Here is a 25,168-nt window from a genome sequence, read left to right as displayed (position 1 = left end):
ATAATTGTCTCGACTTCATAGAATTGTTAAGAGGGGCCCGTGGCACAACGTAGATGAAAGGCTGATGCAGCGAATGCTCCCTCAATGTTGGTGGCCGTCTTGGTCATTGATCGGGGAGTGGACTTATTCACATGCTTAGTGGGTCTTCTTGGGCAAGTCACTCTGTTCTCTAGGCTTTAGATTTAGGAATCCTTTGACGATTTATGGAGGTAACATACACATAAAGGGCTTGGAACCTGGCACTCAGGGCCCAGTCACGCTAGCAGTTATCACCAGCTGATACTATTACCGTCAACAGCATCGTTACGGTCAGTGCAGTTGCTGGTACGTGGGAGGCCCTAGGAATCTTTCCAGTTATTGTTATCGTTAATGATTGATTGATGATTGATCAAAATTGTCCTGTGCACCCTTTATTTGGGGGGTGCCTGGCAGCTAAGGAGAGTCAGAAACGGTCCCTGCCTTGGGGGCTACCAGATCAGGGGGAGCCGCAGGCCCATAACCAGTGGGTTTCAATGAGGCAGAGGAAGTCTGAGCTACTGGAGGGTCCACATGGGCCCTGGGGATGGTGACCAAGGGGCACCTGCCAGTGGGCCTGGAGGCTGCGTGACCCTCGGGTGTCAGAACGGGCCCGGGGATTCCCGTCAAGTCTGTGTTGTCTGTTTCCAGGCCGAGGAGATGCCAAGCAGATCTCGGGGGTATCTTTCCCTGGAGGGCCACTGCTGGTACCACTGGCAGGGGGGCAGGATTTGGGGAAGGGCCACCTGCCACAGGTGCCTGCCGGAAGACAGGGATGTCTGCTGAGGGTGTTTCACTGTGGGATCAGAACCGGGGCCCAGAACTCCGGGATTTTGAGGCGGAGAGAGAGTGAGAGAGAAGGATGGCTGGAGAGGTTGAAGGGAGAATCTGCAGTGGGGGCCCCTAAGGGATCTCCTGGCCAGCTCCCCACAGAGGCCAGAGAGCCAGAGGCCCTGACCAAGATCACCCAACTGCAGAGAGAAACATCTGAATGAGGATAGAGCTGTGTGTCCAGCTGGGGCCTGAGGCCTCTCCTCAAAGCCCCGTCTGTAGCAGAGAGCTCCTTTTAGAGGTGATTGATCGGTTGATGAAATTTGTCCTGAGTACCCATTATTTCTGGTGTGCCTGGCAGCCAAGGAGAGTCAGAAGTGGACCACTTTCTTAAGGCCTTTTGACTGAGCAAAGCCTGTAGGTAAGGGCCCAGCGGTCACCCTTCAGAGGTCCTGAGCACAGTGCAGTCAAGGCTGTCCAGCTCTGTCCCCCTGAGCCTCAGTTTGCTGCCAGACACTGTGAGTGGATTGGGGAGGATTTGGGCCCTGGAGTCAGATGGCCTGCGTTAAAATCTCCCGCTTCCAGTACCCACTTATCATTTGACCTCTCTGGGCTTCGGTCCTCACCTGTAAAGCCAGAGGGTAATAGTAACACCACTAGTGATAGCAATTGCAGTAGTGTCTACCTCCAAAGCTGGCATCACCTGGGAGGGACCGGGGGGCCGTTCTGCTTTTTTAACCAGCCTCTGCTCTGGTTGGCCGGCGCGTGTTCCTCCTCAGTTGTCAGATACTGTGACTGTCTCCCTGCTGACCTGAGTGTTTTGCCCTGAGGATTAAATGAGTAAAGACGTGCTGGGCATGTAGCAACCATCACTTGTTATTTTCCCGTTTATAATCACACCTCACATTTATTGAGGAATAAGGATGTGCCGGGCACATCCAGGCGCTTTCTAGCTATTTAATCCTTATAACACTCACTTTACAGGTGAGGAAAAGGAGGCAAGGAACAATTAGGTAGTTTGCTGTGAGCCCCCCAGTTTAAAGAAGCAGAGAAGGGATTGGAGCCCAGGCAGTGTGCGGTGCGCCAGCCCGAGCTCCTGACCAGCCCTTCAGCCAGCACCTCTGGAGCCCATCCTAGTTGCAAGGGTGGGGTCCAGGGGGGTCAGCCTGGTGCTCATGCAGTGGGACAGTGTGGCACGGCCGGGCCCCTGCATGCCCTTCTCCCAGGTGCGCTCCAGCCCCATCCCTGCCCACACTGGGGCTCCCGCCAGCCATGGGGCTGCTTCTAGTGTCCCCAGAGCCTTTGGCTATTGAAGCCTCCTCCTTCCCAGTCTCTGCTCTGGATCCTGTGTCAAGTACTACTTCGTAAAACCCCTACTGTGTGGGCACCCACTCTTATATTGTTTCCATGGCAACACCCTGGACCTTTGCCATGACCTTGGCTTTGGCAAAGAGGGGGCCCAGACTCAGAAAGGTGGAGCCACGTACCTGAGGACGCACAGCTGTGCGTGCGAGTGCGGGGCTACGAACCCGAGGGGGCTTGTTTTCTGGGAGCCTGGAAGGCCTTCCTCTCCCTGTCCCTGGTCTTGTGAGAGAGAAGGGAGCTGTAACTCACATATAGAGGCCTGGGCAGATGGGCCATTTGCAGAAAGGAGCTAGACAAAGCCCGGGTACCTCCCCAGCGGAGGCACAGCCTCTGGGGCCTCGCCCCCTGCCTGGGCACGCCTGGGGGCAGGGGCCCAGCTGTCTGTTCGCCCACCCCTCCCTCCCCCAGGGCTCACGCATACAAGAGCAGACTCTGGGAGCTGTACAGGGGCTTGGGGGCTGGCAGGCTGGGACCCTCGGGAGCGTATCCATGGCAACCAGCTCTCCGAGGACTGGGTTCCCATGGGGCCGAGGCTGCTGTTGGCTGGAGCGAAGCGGTGAGGTTTCCGCCTCCCCCTCTGTTTACAGGTAATAGCAACATCGCCTCCATTCCATCCCCTTGTGGGCAGACCCCGGCCCTCATCGACTCACCAGATTGCCACAGTGCCCCGTCCGGCGTGGGGTGGGGAGGTAGACTGGGTGCTTTCACACTCCATCTTCCTGCAGGGTAAACAGACAGCCAGGTTCACGGGCCTGTTCAGGTGACAGCTTTCTGTCATCCAGAGCAGGGCTGTCTGGGGTGGTCTGGGGCACGGAGCCAAGAGCGGCAGCTCGGGCAGTGGCCCTGGAGGGCGCCTGCCTGGGGCCCAATCGCATTTCTCCTGCTCACCGGCGCTACGCTTTGACCAAGTGATTTAGCCTCTTGCAACTCCACTTTCTCCATCCCTAAAGTGGAGCTTGCAGAGTCATTGTGAGTATCCAGAATAAACAGTGCCTGCACATAGTAGGCCCATAGTAGGTGCTCAGTAAATGTGAGTTGTGATCATGATCATGGGAATTCAGCGGCAGTGGCTGTCTTTCCCCTCTTCTTCCCTTTTCCTCTCCACATCCTCAAGCATGTTCTGTTCCTGCCCCGGGACCCTCTGAGGTTGCTCGGGCCACGCTGGGGAAGGCAGCCCTGGCCAAGGTCCCAGGGTTCAGCTTTGGCTCTCCTGGGCTGGGCCCCGGGGAAGGGGCTTATGCAGACGAGGTGCTTTGAATGCCAAGTTCTGTTTTTCTGTGATTACGTCTCCTAGCGGGGGCTGAACCTCCAGAGGAGGATGGGGTCTTTGGGAGATAGCAAAAGGGAGACGGACCCAGGGGAGGTGTTGAGGTGAGGACAGGGGGCAGCAGGAGGTAGACAGGGTGAGCGTCCTTATCTGTTCTCCCCAGGCTGTGTCCCACAGCCTGGCTTGGGTGCCTGCTGCCCCAGACCCTGGGCATCCCCGGTCTCACATGCAAGGCCCAAAGGGCCATCTTTGGGTGGGGGCATATGGGTATACATGTGCCTTAGTGAGTGTTGGTGCTGGTGAACCTGTGTGTGCGCAGGTGTGTGTGTGCCCGACTGTGAATGTGCGTGTGTATACCTATGAGTCTACATGTGTGTCCACAAGGGTCAGTGCACACCCTTGTGCCATAAGCTGCTTGTGCATCTGTGGGTGCATTGGGGAGTGATGGCTGTGGCTGTCAGGGTTCCGGGAAGAGAACTGAAAGCGTCTGTGTTACTGGGGATGCTCCGTGAACTTGTGGTCCATGAGGATGTCTCCACTTCTCTGAGGGTGTTGCACTTATGTGTCTGTGTTACAGGGAGCAAGTGGGTTGCTGTGTGTAGGGGTTGTGGGTGTGTGTGAGGGTCTTGCGTGTTGGTGGTGAGTTGGGGCGAGGTATGTAGGATGTTTGCAAGTCCCCTCACATGCGTGTCCATGCCTGCATATACGTGCTCTGTGTGTGTGTGTGTGTGTGTGTGTGAACGCCCAGGCTCTGGTCAGCAGCTCCTGTGATCACTCCCCTGGGATTTCCCTGGAGCCTGTTGCCCCACGAGGCAGGGCCCAGTCCTCTTCCTGCGCTGAGGGGTGGCCATATGGTAGGGGGACATTTGGGGGTACCCTCTCATCCTGCCCAGGCAGGCTCCTGGTGACTTATCTTTCAAGCACAGTGAACCTACTTCATTCATCTGCCCCGAGGAGGAACAGCACTTTGGTCATGAAATGTCCCCCCCCCTGGTCTGGACTAGCCGTGGCCATGGCCGTGGCCTCTAGAGACTTCCAACCAAGGAGATGGGGGCCACAGTCTTCCTTGTCCAGCAGGCTCCTCTGGGCTTCCTCCGCGTGGAGCTTCCTGGGGCGTGCTTCATTCTTGCCTTTACTTGTTCATTCACTCATTCATTCATTCATTCATTCAATCATCCATTTAAGCATCAAGGACTCTTATACTTGCCAGGCAGAGTGGGTGAGGGACACATGTGAGAGGGAATGAATGATTTTGATGGTGGAGAAACCCAGGGTCCTTCCTCTCCATGAGCACAGACCAGGAGTTGAGCTGAGGTGGGTGCTTTGGGACTGTGCCCCTCAGAAGACTTCAGTCCCTGCTGTCTCTTCTGGCCTGAAATCTCCTCTGCCTGTTGTGAGGCTCCCCTGTTCTGTCCCCCCCCCAGACTCACCCATTATTCCCGGGTGTTTCCGTGCTGAATGCCTGCTTCCGGGCCCAGCGCTGTGGCTGCTCTGAGGACATACTGAACGCCCAGGTCTCCCGAAGCACTGGGAGAAAGGCCCTCTGGTCTTATCAGCACGGGTCCTGGAGCCCCAGTGGGGACCCTGCCTGGAGCCTGAAGCTCCCAGCACCAGCTGGTCCAGTTGTTTCTCCATTCATTGATTCAACAGTCTCTCAGCGGCAGTAAGAATCATGATGAAAGTTCAGTGCTTATTAGGCACTCACTCTGGGCTGCACCCTGTGTTGGGTGGTGGGGACCCAGGAGCCCTAGTCACTGTGGGATGACGTCTCTTTGTCCCTTCTGCCCTCATAGAGGGCGTGGCACATGTTATTTCACAACTTTGCTCACCTGTTCAACAAATGCTTCCTAAGCACGCAGTCTTTGCTGGGACCTCACAGGTGGACAGAACTCATCCTGGCCCTCTGGGTGCTCACAGCACAGTGCGAGCAAACAAATCAATTGGCCACGACAAAATCGTATGCAGATCAACTAGGTGCTTTCAGCATAAGCTCAGGGGCCTGGGGAGATCCTAAACTCACTCTGGGGTGGGAAGAAAAGGCTTCTCAGAAGAGGTGCCATTTGAACAGAGTCCTCGAGGATGGAGAGGGTATTCCAGGTGGAGGAAACGGCATAGACAAAGGCCCGGAGGTGAGACCAGGCCCTTCAGAAGAACTGCAGGTTCAGGTGGGGCTGAGACAACTGAGCCCTCTGGTGGTTCGTCCTGGCTACATCGTTGCGGGTTGGGCCTCAGAGCTCAGCCAAGAAATCCAGAGTCTTGCCCTCTTTTCCAGAGGTCGAGGGAGGTCCCGTCATCCCAGGACCCCAAGTAGTCTACAAAAAACTTGGATATTTTGAATTCCCATACCACCCCTCCCTCTTCATAAAAACGCACAGCCACAGCCCTTCCCCCACTCAGGCAACACACCTCCGTCCGCAGTGGGCTGGTTTCACACTGAAGCTCCGCTCTTTGGAACCAGTCTTGGAGAAACTTTGAAACTTCTCGTGTTCTCCATTTGTCTGCCCCCCTCCCCACAAAAGCAGTTGGTAATAGCTCCCCGTGTGTGGAAGCCAGCTGTAGGATCACATGGGGCCTTGTGTGTCTAGGGCAGATGAGGAATTCTTCATTCACCCCTGAGTGTCAGAGCTGATGCAAGCAGTCTCCCCTGCTTGGCTTAGGGTAGGTAAATAGATGAGAGAGTAGTTGGATGGGTGCAAAGAGAGATGAATGGATGGATGGTTAGATGGATGGGTGGCTAGATGAATGAATGGGTGTGTGGGTGTGTGTATGTGCGTTTAGATGGATGGATGGGTAGACAGGGGGTAGGTAGACAGACGGATGAACAGACTGATGGATGAGTGGATGCAGCAGGCATAGATGGGTGGAAGATGGGTAGATGGATTTGAGCATATCCCAAGCAGAACAGCCTGCCTCAGCTTCTTTTCTGTGGTTCTGCTGTGTGCCCTCACCTTGGGATGGGACAGTTTCCCCGGGTCCAGCAGAGGAGCAGCTCCCTTGCAGTGGAGCCTGTCCCCACTTCCCCAGGCTGAATCTGAGCTGGATGCAGAGGCAGCTGGGAAGAGAATGGCCTGGAGAGAACTGGGAGTGGATCAGAGCCATTCTGGGAAGTCTGGAGCCATGGCCTCCAGGAACTTTTGCTTTCTGCTCTCTTCTGCATCCTGGCTGTCTAATTCCTTTCCTTTTGGTTTCCAAACAGAAGAAGACGTACCAGTGCATCAAGTGCCAGATGACCTTCGAGAACGAGAGAGAGATCCAAATCCACGTTGCCAACCACATGATTGGTAAGCATGCGTTTCCTCCCACGTGCTGCGGCCACTCCTCGGGGTTGAAATGTTTGGTTCCAATCATCATTTCCCTGGCTTTTAGCTCAAAGGATAGAGGCACTGCTGCTGTTCCTGAGACATTTCAAACGGGACTAAAAATGTCAGAGCTGCAGCACCTTCTCCATCCGAACCTTCTTTGCGCGTGGCTCCACTCACACTGCAGTCAAACTTTTGACAGTCTCTTCCATTTCCCAGCATAAATTTCCCTCCATTTCTGAAATAAGTGCTTTCCAGTTGTCAAGCCCTCAGGGGCAATTATGCTTCAATTTCGTATGTCATGACATCAAATAGATTTAACTGCTCACATTTCCCCACTAAACGTGGGGACTTCCTCAGGCACGTTGTCAAAACAGAATGCTTACAAAGTCATTTCGCGACTTTTCCCATTCCTCTTCAAGCCGTCTTGGACTTTGGAAAATTCAGCCTTTTAAGAAGGGAGCTTTCAAAGTCCTATTGTGTTCCCACTTGGCCCGAGGGATGGAGGGAAGCCTTGAGATCTTACTTGCCTTCTGTGGGTGGATGTGGTCTCCCTGGCGGCTAGGGAGGCCCTCGCTAATAAGAGAGGGCACAGCGGATTTCTGCTGGCATGGGGCTAGCCCAGGGGGTGGGTTTGGCAGTGAGGGCCTCGAGAACTTCTGGAATCTTGGTGCCCTGGGTCTTTGGCGGAAGTGTGATCACCTTCTCCAAGACTCCCGCAGTCTGAGTGATGAAAGATCAGGCCTGGGTTGAGAATCCCGACCCTGACTTTCTCTCCATTTTTCTGCCTCTAATATGTTTTCATTAGAGTCTTAACAACAGCCATGCCAACAGAGTGCTGTTTTACAAAACCCTTGATTGCATACATTAAAAAGAGGTCCACTTAAGTGTCCACCTCAGTGGATCCTCACGAACTGGGCACACTTGGGTAACCGACACCCAGCTGAAGAAGCAGACCATTCCTGCATCCCAGAAACCCCCCGTCTGCCCCCTCCAGCCCCTTCCCCCACCAACAAAAGGGCCTCAGCATCCTGATGCCAACAGCATAGGTTACTTGTGGTTGTTTTGCATTTTATGTAAATGAGATCACACCGTCTCTGCTCATTTGTGTCTTTTGTGTCTTTTGCTTGTTCATATTAGTGCCTGTGGTTGGACATTGCCCCTTCTCACTGGTGTATGATAGTCTATTGTGTGAACACATCACCATTTATCTGTTCTTGATACACATCCTGATGGGCATCTGGGTAGTTTCCATTGTGGAATTGTTTCAAAAACTGTGCTGCTGTGACCATTCTTGTATGAGTCGTTGGTGAACACTCACGTGCAGTTTTAATGGGAATATCTCTCCGACTGAAATTGGTGGGTCATAGGATATGAGTAGGTTCCCCTTCAGTAGATACAGATGAATACACGGTCCCCTGGTCCCTGCCAGCTGCTGCTCAGTGAGTTTGGGTACCTAGCGTCCCAGTGACTCGGGGCAGGTCCCCTGAAGGCGCTGAGCACAACTGGTTGCCTGGTGCGGCTCCCTCAATGACGAGGGGACATGAGAAGCACGGGAGGGGCAGGGGACCCTGGGAATTCAGCCCGACAGGAAGACTGGTGACTTTTATTGTTTTTTGTTTTTATTTTTTTGCGGTACGCTGGAAGCTCAGAGGCAGGAGCAGAGGAGGTGACTGGGGAATGGAGGAGCCCGACTTGACTAGGATGGAGGCATCACACTTGCAGCATCATGGGCAGTGAGGGTGGGGAGGCGGCTTGGGGCTGGACCATGAAGGGCCTTGAAGGCCAGGTTGAGGGATTTGGGTTTGGACTTGACCCTGTAGGCTGGGGTCCAAATCTGGGGGCCCCTTGGTAGGTGTTTTATTTGGTTTCGCTTGAAAAACCAGGAGAGGTGGCAGCCATGCCATATTCCCACACAGCACAGTTGATGGGAGCTGGGCAGCAGCTGGAACCACAGGGCCCACCAGTCCCTGTTGTGAGCTGGGGGGATTCGTTGCTCATTTGTGGCCCCTGCCTGGTCCCTGTGGGCACCTGAGTGTACAACCTTGGGCTTACACACTAGGGAGCCATTGAAGGTTTTGGAGCAGAGTATGGCCTGCTTGTAGCTGGGTGCTTTGGGGAGATTAATCTGGGTGCAGTGTTGAGGGGGAAGAAAATGGGATGAGAGGGCACGGTATGGACAACTAAGTGGGAAGGTATCAGAACAAGGTTTAATAGAAATCCTTGGAAAAGTAAGCCAACAAACAGAAAACAATAGTTAAATTCAACAGGAGAAAAGTAATGGGCTCTGGGGCTTCCCTGGTGGCGCAGTGGTTGAGAGTCCGCCTGCCGATGCAGGGGACACGGGTTCGTGCCCCGGTCCAGGAAGATCCCACATGTCGCGGAGCGGCTGGGCCCGTGAGCCATGGCCGCTGAGCCTGCGCGTCCGGAGCCTGTGCTCCGCAACGGGAGAGGCCACAACAGTGAGAGGCCCGCGTACCACCAAAAAAAAAAAAAAAGTAATGGGCTCTGATGAAGATGATTATTGAATTTAAGATGTCTAGAGACTGGAACTTAATGGAACAATTCTAGGACAGATAATACTTGGGAGAAGTTAATATCTGATGGAATGTTTGCTTTGTTTGTTGTCTGTATGCCTTTAAAAAATAAACTCGTTATGCAAAAAAACAGAGACCTGTCCCATCTGGTCCAGAGGTGAGGGAATGAGGCAGGGAGGGAAGGGAGAAGGGAGGTGATGGAACTTATATTAGGCCTGTGCTGTGTGCCTATCGGCTGGCTTGGGGAAGGTGGCAGGACTGACTGTGGGAGGTGTGAATGTAAGAGAAGCAGGTGCGTGAGCTCTGGCTGGGGGCTGGCGCTGCAGCCCCCGTAGATACTGTCCAGTGTCCCTGCGGACAGCTTCCCCTGCTAAATGGCCCGAGCCCATAGTGGCTGCCTGGAGCTGGCGGGGGTAAAAGTCCCCCTTAGTGGCACCGAGGGGACTCGGCAGATAGACGTGACGCTGTTCAGCTTGGTGGCGTTCTCATAAACTCGGGGCACCGGGGGTCTGAGGCAGGCCTCCCCAGGGACCTGGACTCTGGGAGCCCACCCCCGGGGGATGCTAAACTGACCTTTTTATAGCGGGGGTGGGGTGCCTCATCGTGGCTTTGCAGCCTCCAGACCCCGGGAGTTATGATGACTCAGGGACACGTCTCCTTGGAAACATTTTCCCAGCACCCCTCTCCTGGCTGCTGCTGGCGAGGGAGTGATTTGGAGTTCATCGAAAGGCAAGGGTCTTTTGAAACCTTTCAGTGGCAGGGTGTCCTTTGAAATCCCCCCTCCCCACAGAGAACGAGGCCCCCCTTCTCTGGGCTTCCCCCAGCTTTTGAAATGGTTTTAGACACTCCTTCCCCAAGCAGGCACATCAAAAACTTGGAGCAGTCCACAGTTCTGTTCTGTGACCTCCTGCGGGGACGACCTGGCTCCACCCAGCTGCCCCTTCCTCACCTCCCCCTGCACCCCTCTCTCCCGAGATCCCCCGATTCTTCCCCCGCCCCCCCCACACCATGGAAAATGGCTCTGCGGGAGGCCCCCACCTTGGGCTCCCTGGGGCCTGCTGAGGGAGAGCTGAGGAAGGCTTGTGGGGGGCCTGGCCCAGAGACAGGGTCCCCCGATGGCTGGAGAAGGATGAACATCTCCCCATGTGTGTTGGGCATGTTCTGTACAAGGCATGAACAGTCCCCCCAGGGCACTTGGGGCCTCAGAGCCCCGGGAAGCTAGTCTGCCTGCCCTCTCCTCATCTCCTCATCCGCTCGCAGACCTCTCCCCTCTCGGTCTCTGTCAGGCCGATGGCTGGACGAGGGGTCTGAGAACTTGTCCTTGAAATAACGAACTTGCTATGACCCAGGTTGGCCCCAAGGGAGTGACTCAGCCTCTGGGCCCTGGTGTCCTAACTCAGGGCTTCACAGGCCCCTCGGGGGAGCCCCGAGTAGGGGCGGAACTGGGAAGGGACAGTCCTTGGGGGAACTTGTCAGGGACGTTTGCCCTCCGTGTCCTTGGAAAGTGGCTGTGGACCCTCTGGCAGGCAGCCAGGCCAGAGCTGGTCCCGTCCCAGTGGGGCATTAGTCATTCTGAAGATGTTATTTTCTTGGTCACGTCAGCCTCTTTCCCTGGGTGCCTCTTAAGGCCTGGGCTTTGCTGTTGGCAGTGAAGAAATGGGGGGCATTTGGAAGATCAGCCTCTCCCACCTCCTGCTCAGGCCTTTAAAATGCCCACCACGCTGGGTGGGTGGTCCTTGTCTGTCCTCCTGGTACTGTGGCAGGATGGGCCCTGGTCCACCTAGAGGGGAAGGGTCTGCTCAGGGGTGTGTGTGTGTGTGTGTGTGTGTGTGTGTGTGTGTGTGTGTGTGTGTGTGTGTGTGTTTGAGAGAGAGGGAGGTTTTCTGCCTTCTAATTTTAAGTCTTTAAGAAGCACATCCCAGGAGACATGTTGAAACCCACCTTGCAGACCAGGTACCCCCTCTTTCTGAGGCTGTTTCCACACCTAGGACCCTTGCTGAAGACCTGGCCTGCAGTATTTTTGGTGAGGAAGGAAGGTCTGGTGTGGAAATTAGTGTTTCACCCTCACACCAGGGAAATACAAAACCCTCAAATATGACTGAAGAAAAAAACATGTGAAAAGGAAAAGGAAAAGGAAAAAAAAGGTTCTCGTGCCTTTCTGTTGGGAACACATCTTGCTGAGAAGGGCTTTGCTAGCTCTTTTGTGGTGCTTTTGATTCAGGTAACACCAGACACCCCAAACATCTGTCTAACCTTAATATGTGATAAAACTGTTTCTTTTTGCCTCCAGAGATCACGTTTCAAGTTCTGGGACTGTTCTGTCAGGATAACAAGCTTGTACAGAGAGCCTATCATCTAATTCTTTCTTCTTCTTCTTCCCCTCCCCTCTCTTCTCTTCCTCTTCCTCCTTCTTTATCCCCCAAGTAGGGCACAGTCACTTCCCTCCTTAACAGCCCCCATGGATGAGAGGACTCACTTTCCCTGACTTTGAATCTCATTGGTTGGTTTAAGGAGGTTGTTGATCAAGTACTTTGGTCTATGAAGAATCCATCATTTCTGGATTTTAAAATAGTGGAAATTTTCTCATTTTGATAGATTTCATCCTTTTTTTTAAGGGCCTCCATAGGTGGGTTTTTTTGAATAGTAACCTCAGTTCAGTAAACATGATTGAGATCCTTAGTGAGGAGCCTCTAGCCAAGTTGGGAAGCGGGTAACCTGAAAGGGTAAGTTAATATCATGTCACTAAGTCTAAGATATAGAAGCTCAAAGGACAGGCATGTTGCCCAATCTGGGCATTCCAGGAAAGCTTTCAGGAGGAGGTGACACCTAATCAGGCTCTTAGAAGGTGGAAGGTAAGGTGGGAGGGGCCTTCCAGGCAGAGAAAATAGCATAAGCCAGTTCATAGAGAAGAGGCTCATGTAGTTTGTGGGGAAATTGTAGACAATTCAGTATCACTATAGAATAAATTTTGAGGCAGGAGTTAGGTGGGTCACAGAAAAGGCTACAGTAGAGTAGGTGAGAGAAGATGAGGATATTGGTTAGGAGGGTGTGGCTTGGAGAAACACTTGAGAGGCAAAACCGGCAGGATTTGGGAATTGAATGGAAATGGGAAGTAAGAGAAGTTAGAAATGACTCTAGGGTCTCAGGCGACCAGGTTCTGAGTGACAGGTAGAAGATGATACCATGCCTGAAGAAGAGCTATTGGGGGTCAGCAAAGAAGATGATGATTCCAGTAAGGATCGTTAACATCTAACACGACTTACTAAGTATCAGGCCCTGTTATCAATATCTACACGTGTTATCACATTTAACCCCATGACAGCTTATGAGAGGGGCATTGTTATTCTCCCCATTTTGTACATGGGGAATTGAGGGGATGTGTCCAATGTCAGTAAGTTGCAGGTGGGGGATTTGAACTCAGGCAGTGTGATTTCAGAGCCTGGAATCCTCTCAACTCCTACACCTGGAGGCCCATCACACTTAGTTAGCTTGAGTTTGTTGGCAATTTGGCCTTGCAGGAGCTGCCTGTGGCCTATCTGAATGTTGGTGTCTGGCCAGCAGTTGGCTGCATGGGCGGGGAGCTCAGGAGGAAGGCCTCGGCTGGAGGAGAGGTTTGAAGGCCTCAGCACAGGTGGTGAGGCAGCTGGGAGAAGTGAGGGGCATGAGGAACGTGGGGTCATCTATACCCAGACAGCAAAGTGCTCCTGGGCAGCAATGTGAGGGGCCACAGAGAGGCCCATGGAGGCAGGCTGAAGGGGGTCTGCTGAAGGGTCCTGAGCATGAGCTTCGTCAGTGAAATCAGATGGAGGGACAAGTTGAGGAGAGGTGGGGAGACCAGCAGCGTAGACTTGAATTTCCAGGTTCCAGGCTGGAAAGGAAGGGCAGAAAACAGGAGCCGAGGGGTCCAGGGGTCAGAGGAAGCTTTTTCATTTTGAAGAGGGAAAGACCAGAGTATGTTTCTAGGCTAAGAGGAGAGAGCCCACAAGGAGCAGAGGAAGGATGGAGAGGAGATAGCGATGGAGCCAGTCCTGGAGGGGCAGGGCCTGGGGCCCTGGCACCATCTTGATGGGCCAGCCCACAGGCACGGCCTTCTTCACGTGCTCTCCATGCCATGGACTTGGAGGCCTGTGTGATTGAGTTGACTTTGTTGAATGCCCTTTATGGTCATTTGGCTGCTTGGGAGCAGCTGACATGTGAGCAATTTCCCTTGCATCTGCTTCTGGCTGAGCCTCACTGGAGTGACGGCAGAAAACAAAGGCCCTGCAACCCCAGGGCTTGGCCTGCTCTGTCCTGAGCTCCTAGTAGGTGCCAGAATCTCACACTGGGCTGTGGATGCCTGTCCAGGGCTCGCGGGTCCCTGGGCTTCAGCGTGGAGGAAGTGGGAGGCTTCCTCTTCTGACTGCAGATTCCTGTCCTGAAGGAGTTAGGGTGTCCCTCACTGGCTGACCAGTCTCACAGATGCCCCACCGGGAGCGGTTTCCAGCCCATTTCCCTGGGGAAACCGAGGTAGGGAGAAGGGACGTGATTCCCCAAAGACACACTGTGAGTTGTGAGCCTGACTTGCAGTAAGAATCCAAGGTGGCTGATGGGAGTGTTTTCTAAACAAAGACGCTTTTATTAGGAAGTTACTGATTTTAGTTTATCCAAAAGATCTTTATTAAGCACCAGTCGTTTGCTCAATCTTCTGTAGATATGAATATTAATTAGAAATGTGCACATGTGTGCACACACACATAGAATGTAGAACTCTACAGTGAATCAGAGTGGTTAAGAGCAGTTCCAGCTCATGGTTAACTAAGTTATTTTGCCTTTTGTATGCTTCAGCTCCACACCTATAAAATGCCCCCATCTTAACATAGCTGTACTGACATAGCAGCTTAGGCAGGTCTCTTTCAGTGACACGTCAGGGATGCAACTCACACTGACTACAACATTCAAAAGAGAATTATTGGCTAATGTAACTGAAAAGTCTGGGGATACATTAGGTAACTGGCTTCAGGCATGGCTGGATCCAGGGGTTCTAAGAAAGTCATCACCAATCTATCTTTCTCCCACCTCTCAGCTCTGCTCTCTCTTTGTTGCCTTCATTCCCAGGTGGGATCCCCTCGTGCCAGTGACAGCCAGCAGCTCCACACTCAGTGGTCCCAGCAGAGAGGGGCATGTGCTTCTTCATCAGCAGAAAAGTTTTCAGGACCAAGGCTCACTGCCTCAGAGCGTCCTAAAGCTGCCCAGGAGGCAATCGTTGTAGCCAGGGAGTTGGAGTGGGTTGACTGGTTGTGCTGGCACTACCCACCCTCCCTGGACGCTGAGGTGGGCCAGTGTCTGCCCCTCGCCCCCCCACAGTGGGAATGGGGAGGGCGTTCTTGAAAAGAGAAAGGGTATCTATTTTTCACAAGGAGGGGGCAGCACGAACAGTAGAGGGTCACCACCCCTACCTTTTGGGGGCTGTTTGAAGAATTAATGACTTAAAATATACGACAAGTGCCCAGCACATGTAAGTTCTTAGTAAGTGGTAGCTATTAATATTAATATTATTATTATTAGTCCCTGTGGCAGGGACTCATTAAAGATAATGACGCTGCTGCTGATAGAGCCCTTATTTAGAGAGGACAAACTGAGCCCCTCTGTGACCACGCTGAGCCTACAATCCCAGGTGCCAGTCCATGGCAGCTCAGAGGATGCTGCTGAGGGCTTCCTGGAGGATGAAGACTGGCCCTCTGCCTTTACCAAGCTCCAAGGAGCTGTGCCTGCAGGATAGCTCCAGAAGGGGTAGCTTTCATCAGAAGGATTTATTCATTTACTCCTTCATTCATCCAGCACTTTTTTTCTTTCCTGAACACCTACTCTGTGCCAGGTACTAGGCGTAGATGTTGAAGTAAAACAGATAAAGTCGCTGCAATCCTGGAGCTAGTGGGGATCAACTGTTAAACAAGAAAACAAATTTAAAATCCCGACTATTTCAAAAAGTGATATGTTCTGTGAAGAAAAGAAGGGGCAACCATGTGTGTCCAGGAGCAGGTGTAAAAACGTATGATTGGCAATGGCCTGGCTAAGGGGCGACTTTTTGGCTGAGAGCGAGTGCCCAGACTAGTTTTAGTTTTGATCAGATGCATGACTGCTCGCTGACCTGGACACTTGAGCCTGCTGGTGTGCATGCCCTTCCCCCGTAGGAAGGGGAGATCCTAGAAGGTGGTGCCACATCACGGTGAGAGCAGCCCCGGGTGCCCAGGGGACAGCCTGGGGTTAATCGAGTGCTGCTTCTAGTGCCTAGAGGGCCCCCCACCCGCAACCTTGGATGGTCTGTCAGGCTCCCTCCAGCCCGGATCAGCACTGGAGACTCAAGCATCCACTCTTTGGCCCTTTTTCTGGATTCTTTGTGGACCACCCACAAAGGATCCTTTCACCAGAGCTCCATAAACCCAGCAGCTTGGGAACCTCCCATGCTAGTGTCTGCCTTCCCCCTCTCTTAAGGCACTGCCCAGTCTGGGGCATCTTTGTGGTCCCCCGGCATCCCTTTGCCTGCTGTCTGGCTTCTCTCCTTAAGTGCTTCTTACTTCTCCCTGGGTCCACCCTACCTCTTTCAGTCTACAGCCCCCAGCTGGCTCCAGATGCCTGTGTCCTGTTCTTCCCTCCTAGGGTTTCCAGATTTAGCAAATAAAAATACAGGCCAGCTAGTTAAATTTGAATTCCAAGTGAACAACAAATAATTTTTTAGCCTAAGTGTGTCCCCAATATTGAATGGGACATACTTAGGCTAAAAAGTTACGTGTTGCTTATCTGAAGTTCAGATTTAACCAGCTATCCTGTATTTAATCTGGCAACCCCATGCCCCTTCCCTCACAGTCCCTATGCCTCAAGCCAGTGAGCTTGGGGAAGCACAGCGGTGCACCCACCCCACCTTCTTTTAAAGCTTTTTATGGTCCTTTTTTCATCCTCATAAAATTTTTAACTATAAAAAATTAAACTTTTAATTTTGAGATAACTGGAGATTCAGTTTCTTCTAACTGTAATAATTTGTAAAATGAGAGTACAGTATCACAACTAAGATATTGACACCCGTACACTCAAACTACAGAACATTGCCATCACGCAAGAATCCTTCATGCTTTCCTTTTAAAGCCATAGCCACTTGCATCCTGCCCCCGCCCCTTCCTTAACCTTTGGAAATCACTAATCTGTTCTCCATTTCCATATTTCTGTCATTTCAAGAATGTTATATAAGTGGAATCATATGTAAGTCTACATGATCTTTGGGATAAATTCCAGGAGTACAGTTGCTGGGCCTATAGCACTTGAATGTTTGACTTTTTAAGAAACTGCCAAACTTTTCTAGAGTAGCTATGACATTTTACATTGCCACAAGTTTCTCCACATCCTCACCAGCATTTGGTTTGTCACTATTTTTTATTTTAACCAATCTGATAGGTAGGTGATGATATCTTATTGTGGTTTTGATGTGTATTTCCCTAATGGCTAATGATGTTGAACATTTTTTCATGGGCTTATTTGCCATCTGTTTATCCTTTTTGATGAAAAGCTTTTTTATATCTTTTGTCTATTTTCTAATTGGATGGTTTACTTTTTTGTGGTTGACTTTTGGAGTTCTTTGTATATTCTAGTCCTTTGTCAGATATGTGGTTTGCAAAAGTTTCCTCTTGGTCTGTAGCTTGTCTTTTCATCTTCTTAAGTGGGTCTTTTGTAGAGTAAAAGTTTTAAATTCTGATGAAGTCCAAATTATCAATTTTTCCTTTATGGCTCCATGTCTTTGGTTACCAGTTTAAGAACTCTATGCCTAACCCTAAATCCCAAAGTTTTTTCCTATTTTTTTCAAATAAGTTTTATAATTTCACATTTAAGTCCATGATCCATTTTGAGTTAATTTTTATATAAATTTGTGTTGAGTACCACCCACCTCCATATCCAGTTGCCCCTGGACCATTTTTTGAAAAGACTATAATTCTTCCATTGAACTGTTAATTATCAGTTGGGCATATTTGTGAGGATCTGTTTCTGGGTTGCATTGATCTATGTGTCTATTCCTCTGTCAATGTGACACAGTCTTAATTGCTATAGCTGTTTAAGTCTTGAAATCAGACTGAATCCTCCTTTTTTATTGTTCTTTTTCAAAATTGTTTTAACTATCCTAGGTCCTTTGCCTTTTCATATAAATTTTAGAATAATTTTGTCTACATATACAGAAATTCTTGTTGTAATTTTAATAGGAACTGTGTAAACCCGTATCTTGATTTGGGGAGAAATGATATCTTCACCATGTTGAGCTTTCCAATCCATGAACATGGTATATCTCTCAATTTATTTGGATCTTCCCTTATTTCTTTCATTATTGTTTTGTAGTTTTTTTTGTAGTCTTGTACATGTTTTGATAGTTTTACATCTAAATATTTCAATTTTTGAGTGATTATAAAAGATATTGTGTTTTTAATTTCAATCTTCACTTGTTCATTGCTGTTATATAGGAATACAGTTGGGTTTTAAAAAATAAATTTATTTATTTATTTTTGGCTGCGTTGGGTCTTTGTTGCTGCACATGGGCTTTCTCTAGTTGTGGTGAGCGGGAGCTACTCTTTGTTGTGATGCACGAGCTTTTCATTGCAGTGGCTTCTCTTGTTGTGAAGCACAGGCTCTAGGTGCTCGGGCTTCAGCAGTTGCAGCAGGCAGGCTCAGTAGTTGTGGTTCACAGGCTCTAGAGCACAGGCTCAGTAGTTGTGGTGCACAGGCTTAGTTGCTCTGTGGCATGTGGGATCTTCCTGCACCAGGACTCGAACCCATGTCCCCTGCATTGGCAGGCAGATTCTTAACCACTGTGCCACCAGGGAAGCCCTACAGTTGGTTTCTGAATGTTGATTTTGTACCCCTTGACTTTGCTCAGCTCAATTGTAGGAGTTTTTTTGGTAGATTCCATGGTATCTTCTACACAGACAATCATGTCATCTGTGAACAGGAACAGTTTTATTTATTCTTTTCCTATCTGTGTGCCTTTTGTTTCCTTCTTCTTGCTTTTTGCTCTGGTTAGAACTTCCAGCATTATGTTGAATAAGAGTGGTGAGAGTGGACATCCTTGACTTGTTTATGAACTTAGGGGCAAAGCATCAGTCTTTCACTATCATATATAATAACAGGTGTAGGTTTTTTTATAGATACTCTTTATCAGGTTAAGGAACTTCTCCTCTATTTCTGTTTTCCTAAGAGTTTTTATCATGAGTGGGTGTTGAATTTTGTCAATTTTTAAAAAAACTGCAGCTATTTATATGACCATGTGATTTTTCTTCTTTAGTCTGTTAATATAGTGGATTATACTGATTGATTTTTGAACATGGAAATAGCCTTGCATCCTTGGTGTACACTCCACTTGACCATAATTTATAATTTTTTAAAATATATGATGCTGAATTCTCTTTGCTGTTCTGTTAAAGTTTTTTTTTTTTTTTTGTATTTATGAGGGATATTGGTCTGTAGTTTTCTTTTATTTTGTCCTGTCTGCCTGATTCTTGTATTGGGCAATATTAGCTTCATAAATAAATTGAGAAGGTTCTCCTTTTCTTTTTTTCTGAAAGAATTATGTAACTGTGTAGAATTGGTGTTGATCCTTCTTTAAATATTTGTTAGAATTCTCCAGTAAAATAATCTGGGTCAAGACTTAAACAGCTATAGCAATTAAGACTGTGTCACATTGACAGACTTCTTTTTAGGGAGTTTTTAATTATGATTTCAAGTTCTTGATATCTATTTTATATCTTGAAATAGATATCAGGTTATCTATTTCACATTGGCTGAGTTGTGATAGTTTGTGCTTTTCAAAGAATTGGCTTTTCATAGTATTATTCTCTTATTATCCTTTTGATGTCTGTAGGGTCTGTAGTGATATCCTCAGGTTCATTCCTGATATTGGTAATTTGTGTCTTCTGTCTTTTTTTCTTTGTTAGTCTTGTTAGAAATTTGTCAATTTTACTGATATTTTCAAAGAACCAACTTTAAAAATTTATTTTCAGTATTGGTTTTCTGTTCTCACTTTCATGATTTCTGCTCTTATCTTTATTATTCACTTTCTTCTGCTCTCTTTGGGTTTATCTTTCTCTTATTTTCTAGGTCTTTGAGGTGGAAACTTAATTATTGATTTGAGACCTTTTCTGTTTTCTAATGCATGCAGTTAGTGCTATGAATTTCCCTCTTAGCATTGATTTAGCTGTGTCCCACAAATTTTAATATGCTGTAGTTTAATTTTTATTTAGTTCCATTAAAAAAAAATAAAATATTTCCCTTGAGCTTCATCTTTGACTTGTGATTGTTTAGAGGTGGCTTCTTTAGTTTCCAAGTGTTTGGAGGTTTTCTTTTTATATTTCTGTATTTAATTTATGGTTTGATTCCATTGTGATTGGAGAAAACACTATGTATGACTTTAATTCTTTTAAATTTGTTGAGATTTGTTTTATGCCCTATGATATGGTCCATATTGATATATCTTCTCTGGGCACTTGAAAAGAATGCATATTCTGCTGTTTTGGGTGACATGTTCATCAAAATCAATTAGATCTTTTTGGTTGATTGTGTTGTTGAGTTTTTCTGTATCCTTGCTGATTTTACACCTAGTTGATTTATGAATCACTGAGTGAGAGGTGTTGAAATGTTCTACTGTAATTGTGAATATGTCTATTTCTCCTTTCAGTTTTATTAACTTTTGTTTCACATATTTTGCAGCTGTATTGTTTGGTTCATACATATTTAAGATTGCTGTGTTTTCTTGATAGATTAACTTCTTTATCAGTATACAATGCCCCTCTCTGTCTCTGGTATTTTATTTTATTGTTTTGCTTTGAAGCCTACATTATCTAATATAAATATAGCCCTTCTGCTTTTGATTGTTTGAAGGATAATCTTATTCCTTTTACTTTCAACCTGACTATATTGTTATATTTTAAGTGAGTTTCTTGTAGATAGAATATAGGTGGGCTACTCCCTGTCCTCATTCTGCCAATCTCTGTCTTTTTAATTTGTATATTTTGACCATTAATATTTAATGTAATTAATTATATGTTAGAGCTTAAGTTTGCCATTTTATATTTTGTTTTCTGTCAGTTTTCTCTGCTTTTCATTTCTCTTTTCTACTTCCTGCCTTCCTATAGGTGACTTGAATATTTTCAAGAATTTCATTTTGGTTAACCTGTTGTGTTTCTTTTTGTACAACTTTTAAAATGATTACTTAGGCATTACATTATATAAACATAGCTTACCAAAGTCTTCTGGTGTCATCATTTTACCAGTTCAAGTGAAGTGTAGAAACCTTACCTTCCATTATTCTCCCCTATTTATAATCTAATTGTTTAGAACATTTCTCCTATAAATATTTAGAACCATATCAGACAGTGGTAAATTTTTGCTTCAACCATCAAACATAATTTAGAAAACTCAAAAAAGAGGTAGAGAAATTATCATATTTACCATAATTTTTTCCTTTTCTTTCTTTCTTTTTTTTTTTTTTTTTTTTTTTACAGTAGGCATTCTGGTGACAAATTCTCTTAGTTTTCTTCACCTGAGGATGTCTTGATTTCCCCTTCATCCCTGAGTGGTAGTTTTGCTGGATATAGATTTTGTGTTGCCAGTTCTTTCCTTTCAGCCCTTGAAAAATATTGTACCACTTTCTTCTGGCTTCCATGGTCTTTGATGAGTAATCTGCTGTCATTTGAATTATTTTTCCACTGTGGTAAGGTGTCATTTTTCTTTCTCTGCTCTCAAATTTTTTCCTTTGTCTTTCTTTTCTTTTGAGTACTTTTTTTTTTTTTTTTTTTTTCAGTACGTGGGCCTCTCACTGTTGTGGCCTCTCCCATTGCGGAGCACAGGCTCCAGATGCGCAGGCTCAGCGGCCGTGGCTCATGGGCCCAGCCGTGGCATGTGGGATCCTCCCGGACTGGGGCAAGAACCCGTGTCCCCTGCATCGGCAGGTGGACTCTCAACCACTGTGCCACCAAGGAAGCCCCTCTTTTGAGTACTTTTTAAGTCCACCTTCTTTCTCCTCTCCTTCTAGGACTCTGACCACATGAATGTTAAAGTCTTATCAATCTCTGAGGCTCTTTTCATTAAAAAAAATCTGTTTGCTTTCTTTTGTTCAGATTGGGTGATTTTTATTTTTCTATCTTCCAGTTCGCCAATTCTTACCTCTGTTTCCCTCCTCCCTTCTGATGTTGAGCCCATCATTGATTTTTTAAAACTTTTTTTTTTTCATTTCTAAAATTTCCATTTAGTGCTTCTTTTTATCTTCTGTTTCTTTGCTGAGACTTTTCTCTTTTTCCATTTGTTTCATACATGTTCATAATTGTTGGGAGTAGTCTATGATGGCTCCTTCAAATTCCTTGAAAGATAACTGTAACATCTCAGTCATCTCAGTTTTGGTATGTATGGATTATCTTTTTCCATTCAATTTGAGATCTTCCTGGTTCTTAGTGGGACAAATGATTTTTGATTGAGGTGGGAAGAATTCCAGGTTATTCTCCCTACTAGGTCTCCACTGCTACCTCTTTGAATAGTGGGAGGAGTGCCTCATTCCTGTCCCCCATCTGACTTTCCCTGACACCAGGAGAATGGAGAGGTGCACCTTGCTACTGCTGGGTTGGGGTGGAAGTCCAGGCTCTTCAAATGGTCTCTAGTGACACCATGAGGAGGGGCCATGTTACTGCCCAGCAAGTATGAAAGTTTGGCTCCCTACTAGGCTTTTTTGACACTCCATGGATATGGGGTATTGGATGCCTTGTTACAGCCTTTAGATCATGGAAATCTAGGTGCCCTGCTCAGCCTTTGCTTGAATGGGTAGGGTGGAGGTAAAACCTTTTCTATGGGGCTTCCCTGGTGGCGCAGTGGTTGGGAGTCCGCCTGCCAATGCAGGGGACATGGGTTCGTGCCCTGGTCCGGGAAGATCCCACATGCCGTGGAGTGGCTAGGCCCGTGAGCCGTGGCCGCTGAGCCTGCGCATCCGGAGCCTGTGCTCCTCAATGGGAGAGGCCACGACATTGAGAGGCCCGTGTACTGCAAAAAAAAAAAAAAAAAAAAAAAAAAAAAAAAAAAAAAAAAAAAAAAAAACTTTTCTATGGGTTTGGTTGGAGCAAGCTGTTACTGTCTACAAGTTTTCTGTCTTGCCAGGCGGTACCTTTTCCAGTCCTTTGGCTAGAGAGCCCAGGCTTTTCTTGGGGCTTTAAAAATCTTATCTGTTGGTGTTTCCTGGTTGCCAACTGCTTGAGCTCCAATCTGAGATGTAGGAAGCAAAAGGAAAACCCAAGGTACTCGCTACCATGTCATTTGTTGGGTCCCAGTGTCCCTGGCTATTCTGCCTTCTTTTCTCCACCTTTCAGAATATTCTTATGTTTCTCTCATAATGTCCAGGGTTTTTATTTGTACTTAGCTGGAGGAATAGAGAAAATTATATCCAGGGGAGAAATCTGGAAACTGAATAGGCAACTAAGCGTCTCGGGAACATTTAGAAAACATTGCTTTATTCCACAGCGACGTTTTTGCAAGGTTGCTGGGTCCAAGGGCTTGTGGGGAAATTGGAGCTTAGACTGGAGGTTTGTAGCTCAGACCTGGGCCAGGACCATTTCGAGGACCCTCCTCCTTCCCTCCCCTCCTCTTCTTTTGCAAGGGGAGATAACAGTGGGCTGTGTGAGACCCTTGACTCACTGGTTGGTGGCAGTCATAAATCAAGCCCAGCAGCACCCAGTGTAAAAGTTGATACTAATGATACCTTGTTTCTGCATCCGTCCAGCATTGCCTTTTGCTTTCTTCCCTCTAATGATCCTTCTCACTCTGATTTTATCTCCTTAGGAGGTGATAAAGAAAGCCGGGGTGGGGTCCTACCTGACATATCACCTAGGTGCACTGATGGTATGAACCAAAAGTTGGCAAAAGTGAGCCAATATTGGTGCTTGAGGGTTAGGGAGAGATGCAGTGATGCAGTGCTGGAGCTGTGGGGTGGTAGAAAGATCTCAAATCCATGCAGCCGAGTGATAGAAGCTGTCTTGGGAATTGGGAGGGAGCAGACCAAGATTTGACTGGTCATCTGGTTGTGTTGTCCCTTCAAAGGAGGATAGCTCTTGCACAAACCTCACTTTTCCCACCTGGGCATTCTGAGCCCCCTCCCTAGTTGCCACCAGCAGAGTCTCAGGCAGCTGTAGTGGAATTGTAGCACTTGGGTGGATACTGGAAAGTGGTGATGTTTCTGGGGCGGTGAGGCAAATAAAACCATGACAGATTGTTTTCAAAGCATTGAATGCAAAATTGTCCACACAAACATATTTCGGGACCGAACAGTCGAATGTGTGAATTAATTACGGACCTATTAAGAAGCAGAATTATTCTTCATTTCAGGGCCTAAAACAGCCCTGCTGCCCAACCCTTTCACTCTGGGAAGAGGATTCCATGGGCTGCTCCTTTTAAAGTTTTAGGGGCTGGTAGAAATGCAAGAGACTCTGTAGCACAAACCTGGCTTCTAGCAGCCAGTTTTCATGATCTGTTCTCAGGATCTTGATTAGGTTTGGAGTCCCATCAAACGTTAACAAGCACCGTAAAGAGCCTGTAGCTTTAGGAGAAATCATTGTTTCTACTGGTAACGTTGAGTCCTTAGAACATGCTGAGGGTGAGGTCCTCTGTCCACACTGCGCCCAGTTATCTTCCTATGTCCACGTGCTTGGAATTCTGCGGGCTGTTCTCCACACACAGGGCTGCAGTGAGCCACAAGAGGCACCTTTCAAGTGTACGGGTGCTGCAAAAGCACTTCACCGAGTGACGTTTCATGAAGGATTTCTAATAAGGGGTAGCCTCCTAAAAAATACCCACACAGACACACATACAAACACACCCCCCACCCTCAGCATCACCTGCATGAAGAGCTTCGACTATCTCAGCATGTGCCCTCAAGATCTGTTTTACCAAAAAAAAAAAAAAAGATTTAGCATCTCACTGTAAAACATTTTTGGGCTTCTGTCTGCAGCATCAGGATCAGAATCTGGTTTCAGATATCTTGTTCTGTCCCTCACTCCTGGGGCTGTTCAGCTTTTTCTCCTGGTGACCTGTTGGCGGCCTTCACCCCCTGTAGAACCCTTGTGTTTGGACCCTGCTCGGGTTCGAATGGCCTTTGCAGAGTTTGCACAATCTCTGCTTGTCTGCTTGGAGGCTTGGGTTATCTCTCTGGATGGCAGGAGCATTGCTCCTTGAAGCAAATGAATGGATGAATGAAAAGATAGTCGGAACATGTCCCTCACCCTGTTCTAATCCAACTCAGGACACTTGGATCTGGGCGCTTGGTGGAGGATTGGTTGGGATTTACATGGTATGCGCCAGCACCGCTGTACTGGTTCTTGAAATAGTGAAATGGTTCCTGACCCGCTGGCAAAGAGTTTCTGCCCTGAACCTCCTGCTCACAGATCCTCCCCCTGTGCTTGGAGCCTTGGCCCTTCCCTAGATCCAGAGCACAAGAGGAGACCTCCTGCTCCATCAAGGCCACCAGCCTACAGCCAGGGCTGATTGAGTTGGTGGGGACCCTGGTGCACCGGCTGTTAATACATTTGCTTATCAGCCCTGCTTGTTGCCACACTTCGTATTCATTCTCTTCCTCTCCGCTCGACAGCAAGTGTTTCCTGGATCCTCGCCGTGTGCTTGACGTGCGCTGCTTCCTTACTGAAGCCAGCTTCTCTTGGCCCCGCCTCATTTCTTCCTGACCGCATCCCCTGCTTCTGTGCTGTGTCCCCACCACGTGTCCGTTTCCTGTGGCACCGGTGAGTGTTACCAGTGCTGCGTAGGAGACGAAAGAGGCCTTTCTATTGCTCTCATTCTGACCCCCACATGATGGGACTTTCCTGTAGGACGTTTACTCATATGTATGCTTTTGCCGTTTTTATTCCGTTTACAACTTG

General features: G+C 48.3%; 1 protein-coding gene across 5 annotated transcripts in view; it reads left to right on the top strand.

The window, feature by feature from the left end:
* ZNF423 (zinc finger protein 423) overlaps positions 1–25,168 on the top strand; it is a 328,197-nt gene that overhangs the window by 193,537 nt on the left and 109,492 nt on the right. For all 5 annotated transcript variants that reach the window (XM_059044776.2, XM_067018596.1, XM_067018598.1 and 2 more), the window contains one exon: positions 6,615–6,699. In XM_059044776.2, coding sequence (XP_058900759.1) covers positions 6,615–6,699 — 85 coding nt within the window. The remainder of the gene's footprint in view (positions 1–6,614; positions 6,700–25,168) is intronic.

The sequence above is a fragment of the Kogia breviceps genome, chromosome 18, assembly GCF_026419965.1.
Source record: "Kogia breviceps isolate mKogBre1 chromosome 18, mKogBre1 haplotype 1, whole genome shotgun sequence".
NCBI lineage: Eukaryota > Metazoa > Chordata > Mammalia > Artiodactyla > Physeteridae > Kogia > Kogia breviceps.
This window is presented reverse-complemented; position numbering and strand designations above follow the sequence as displayed.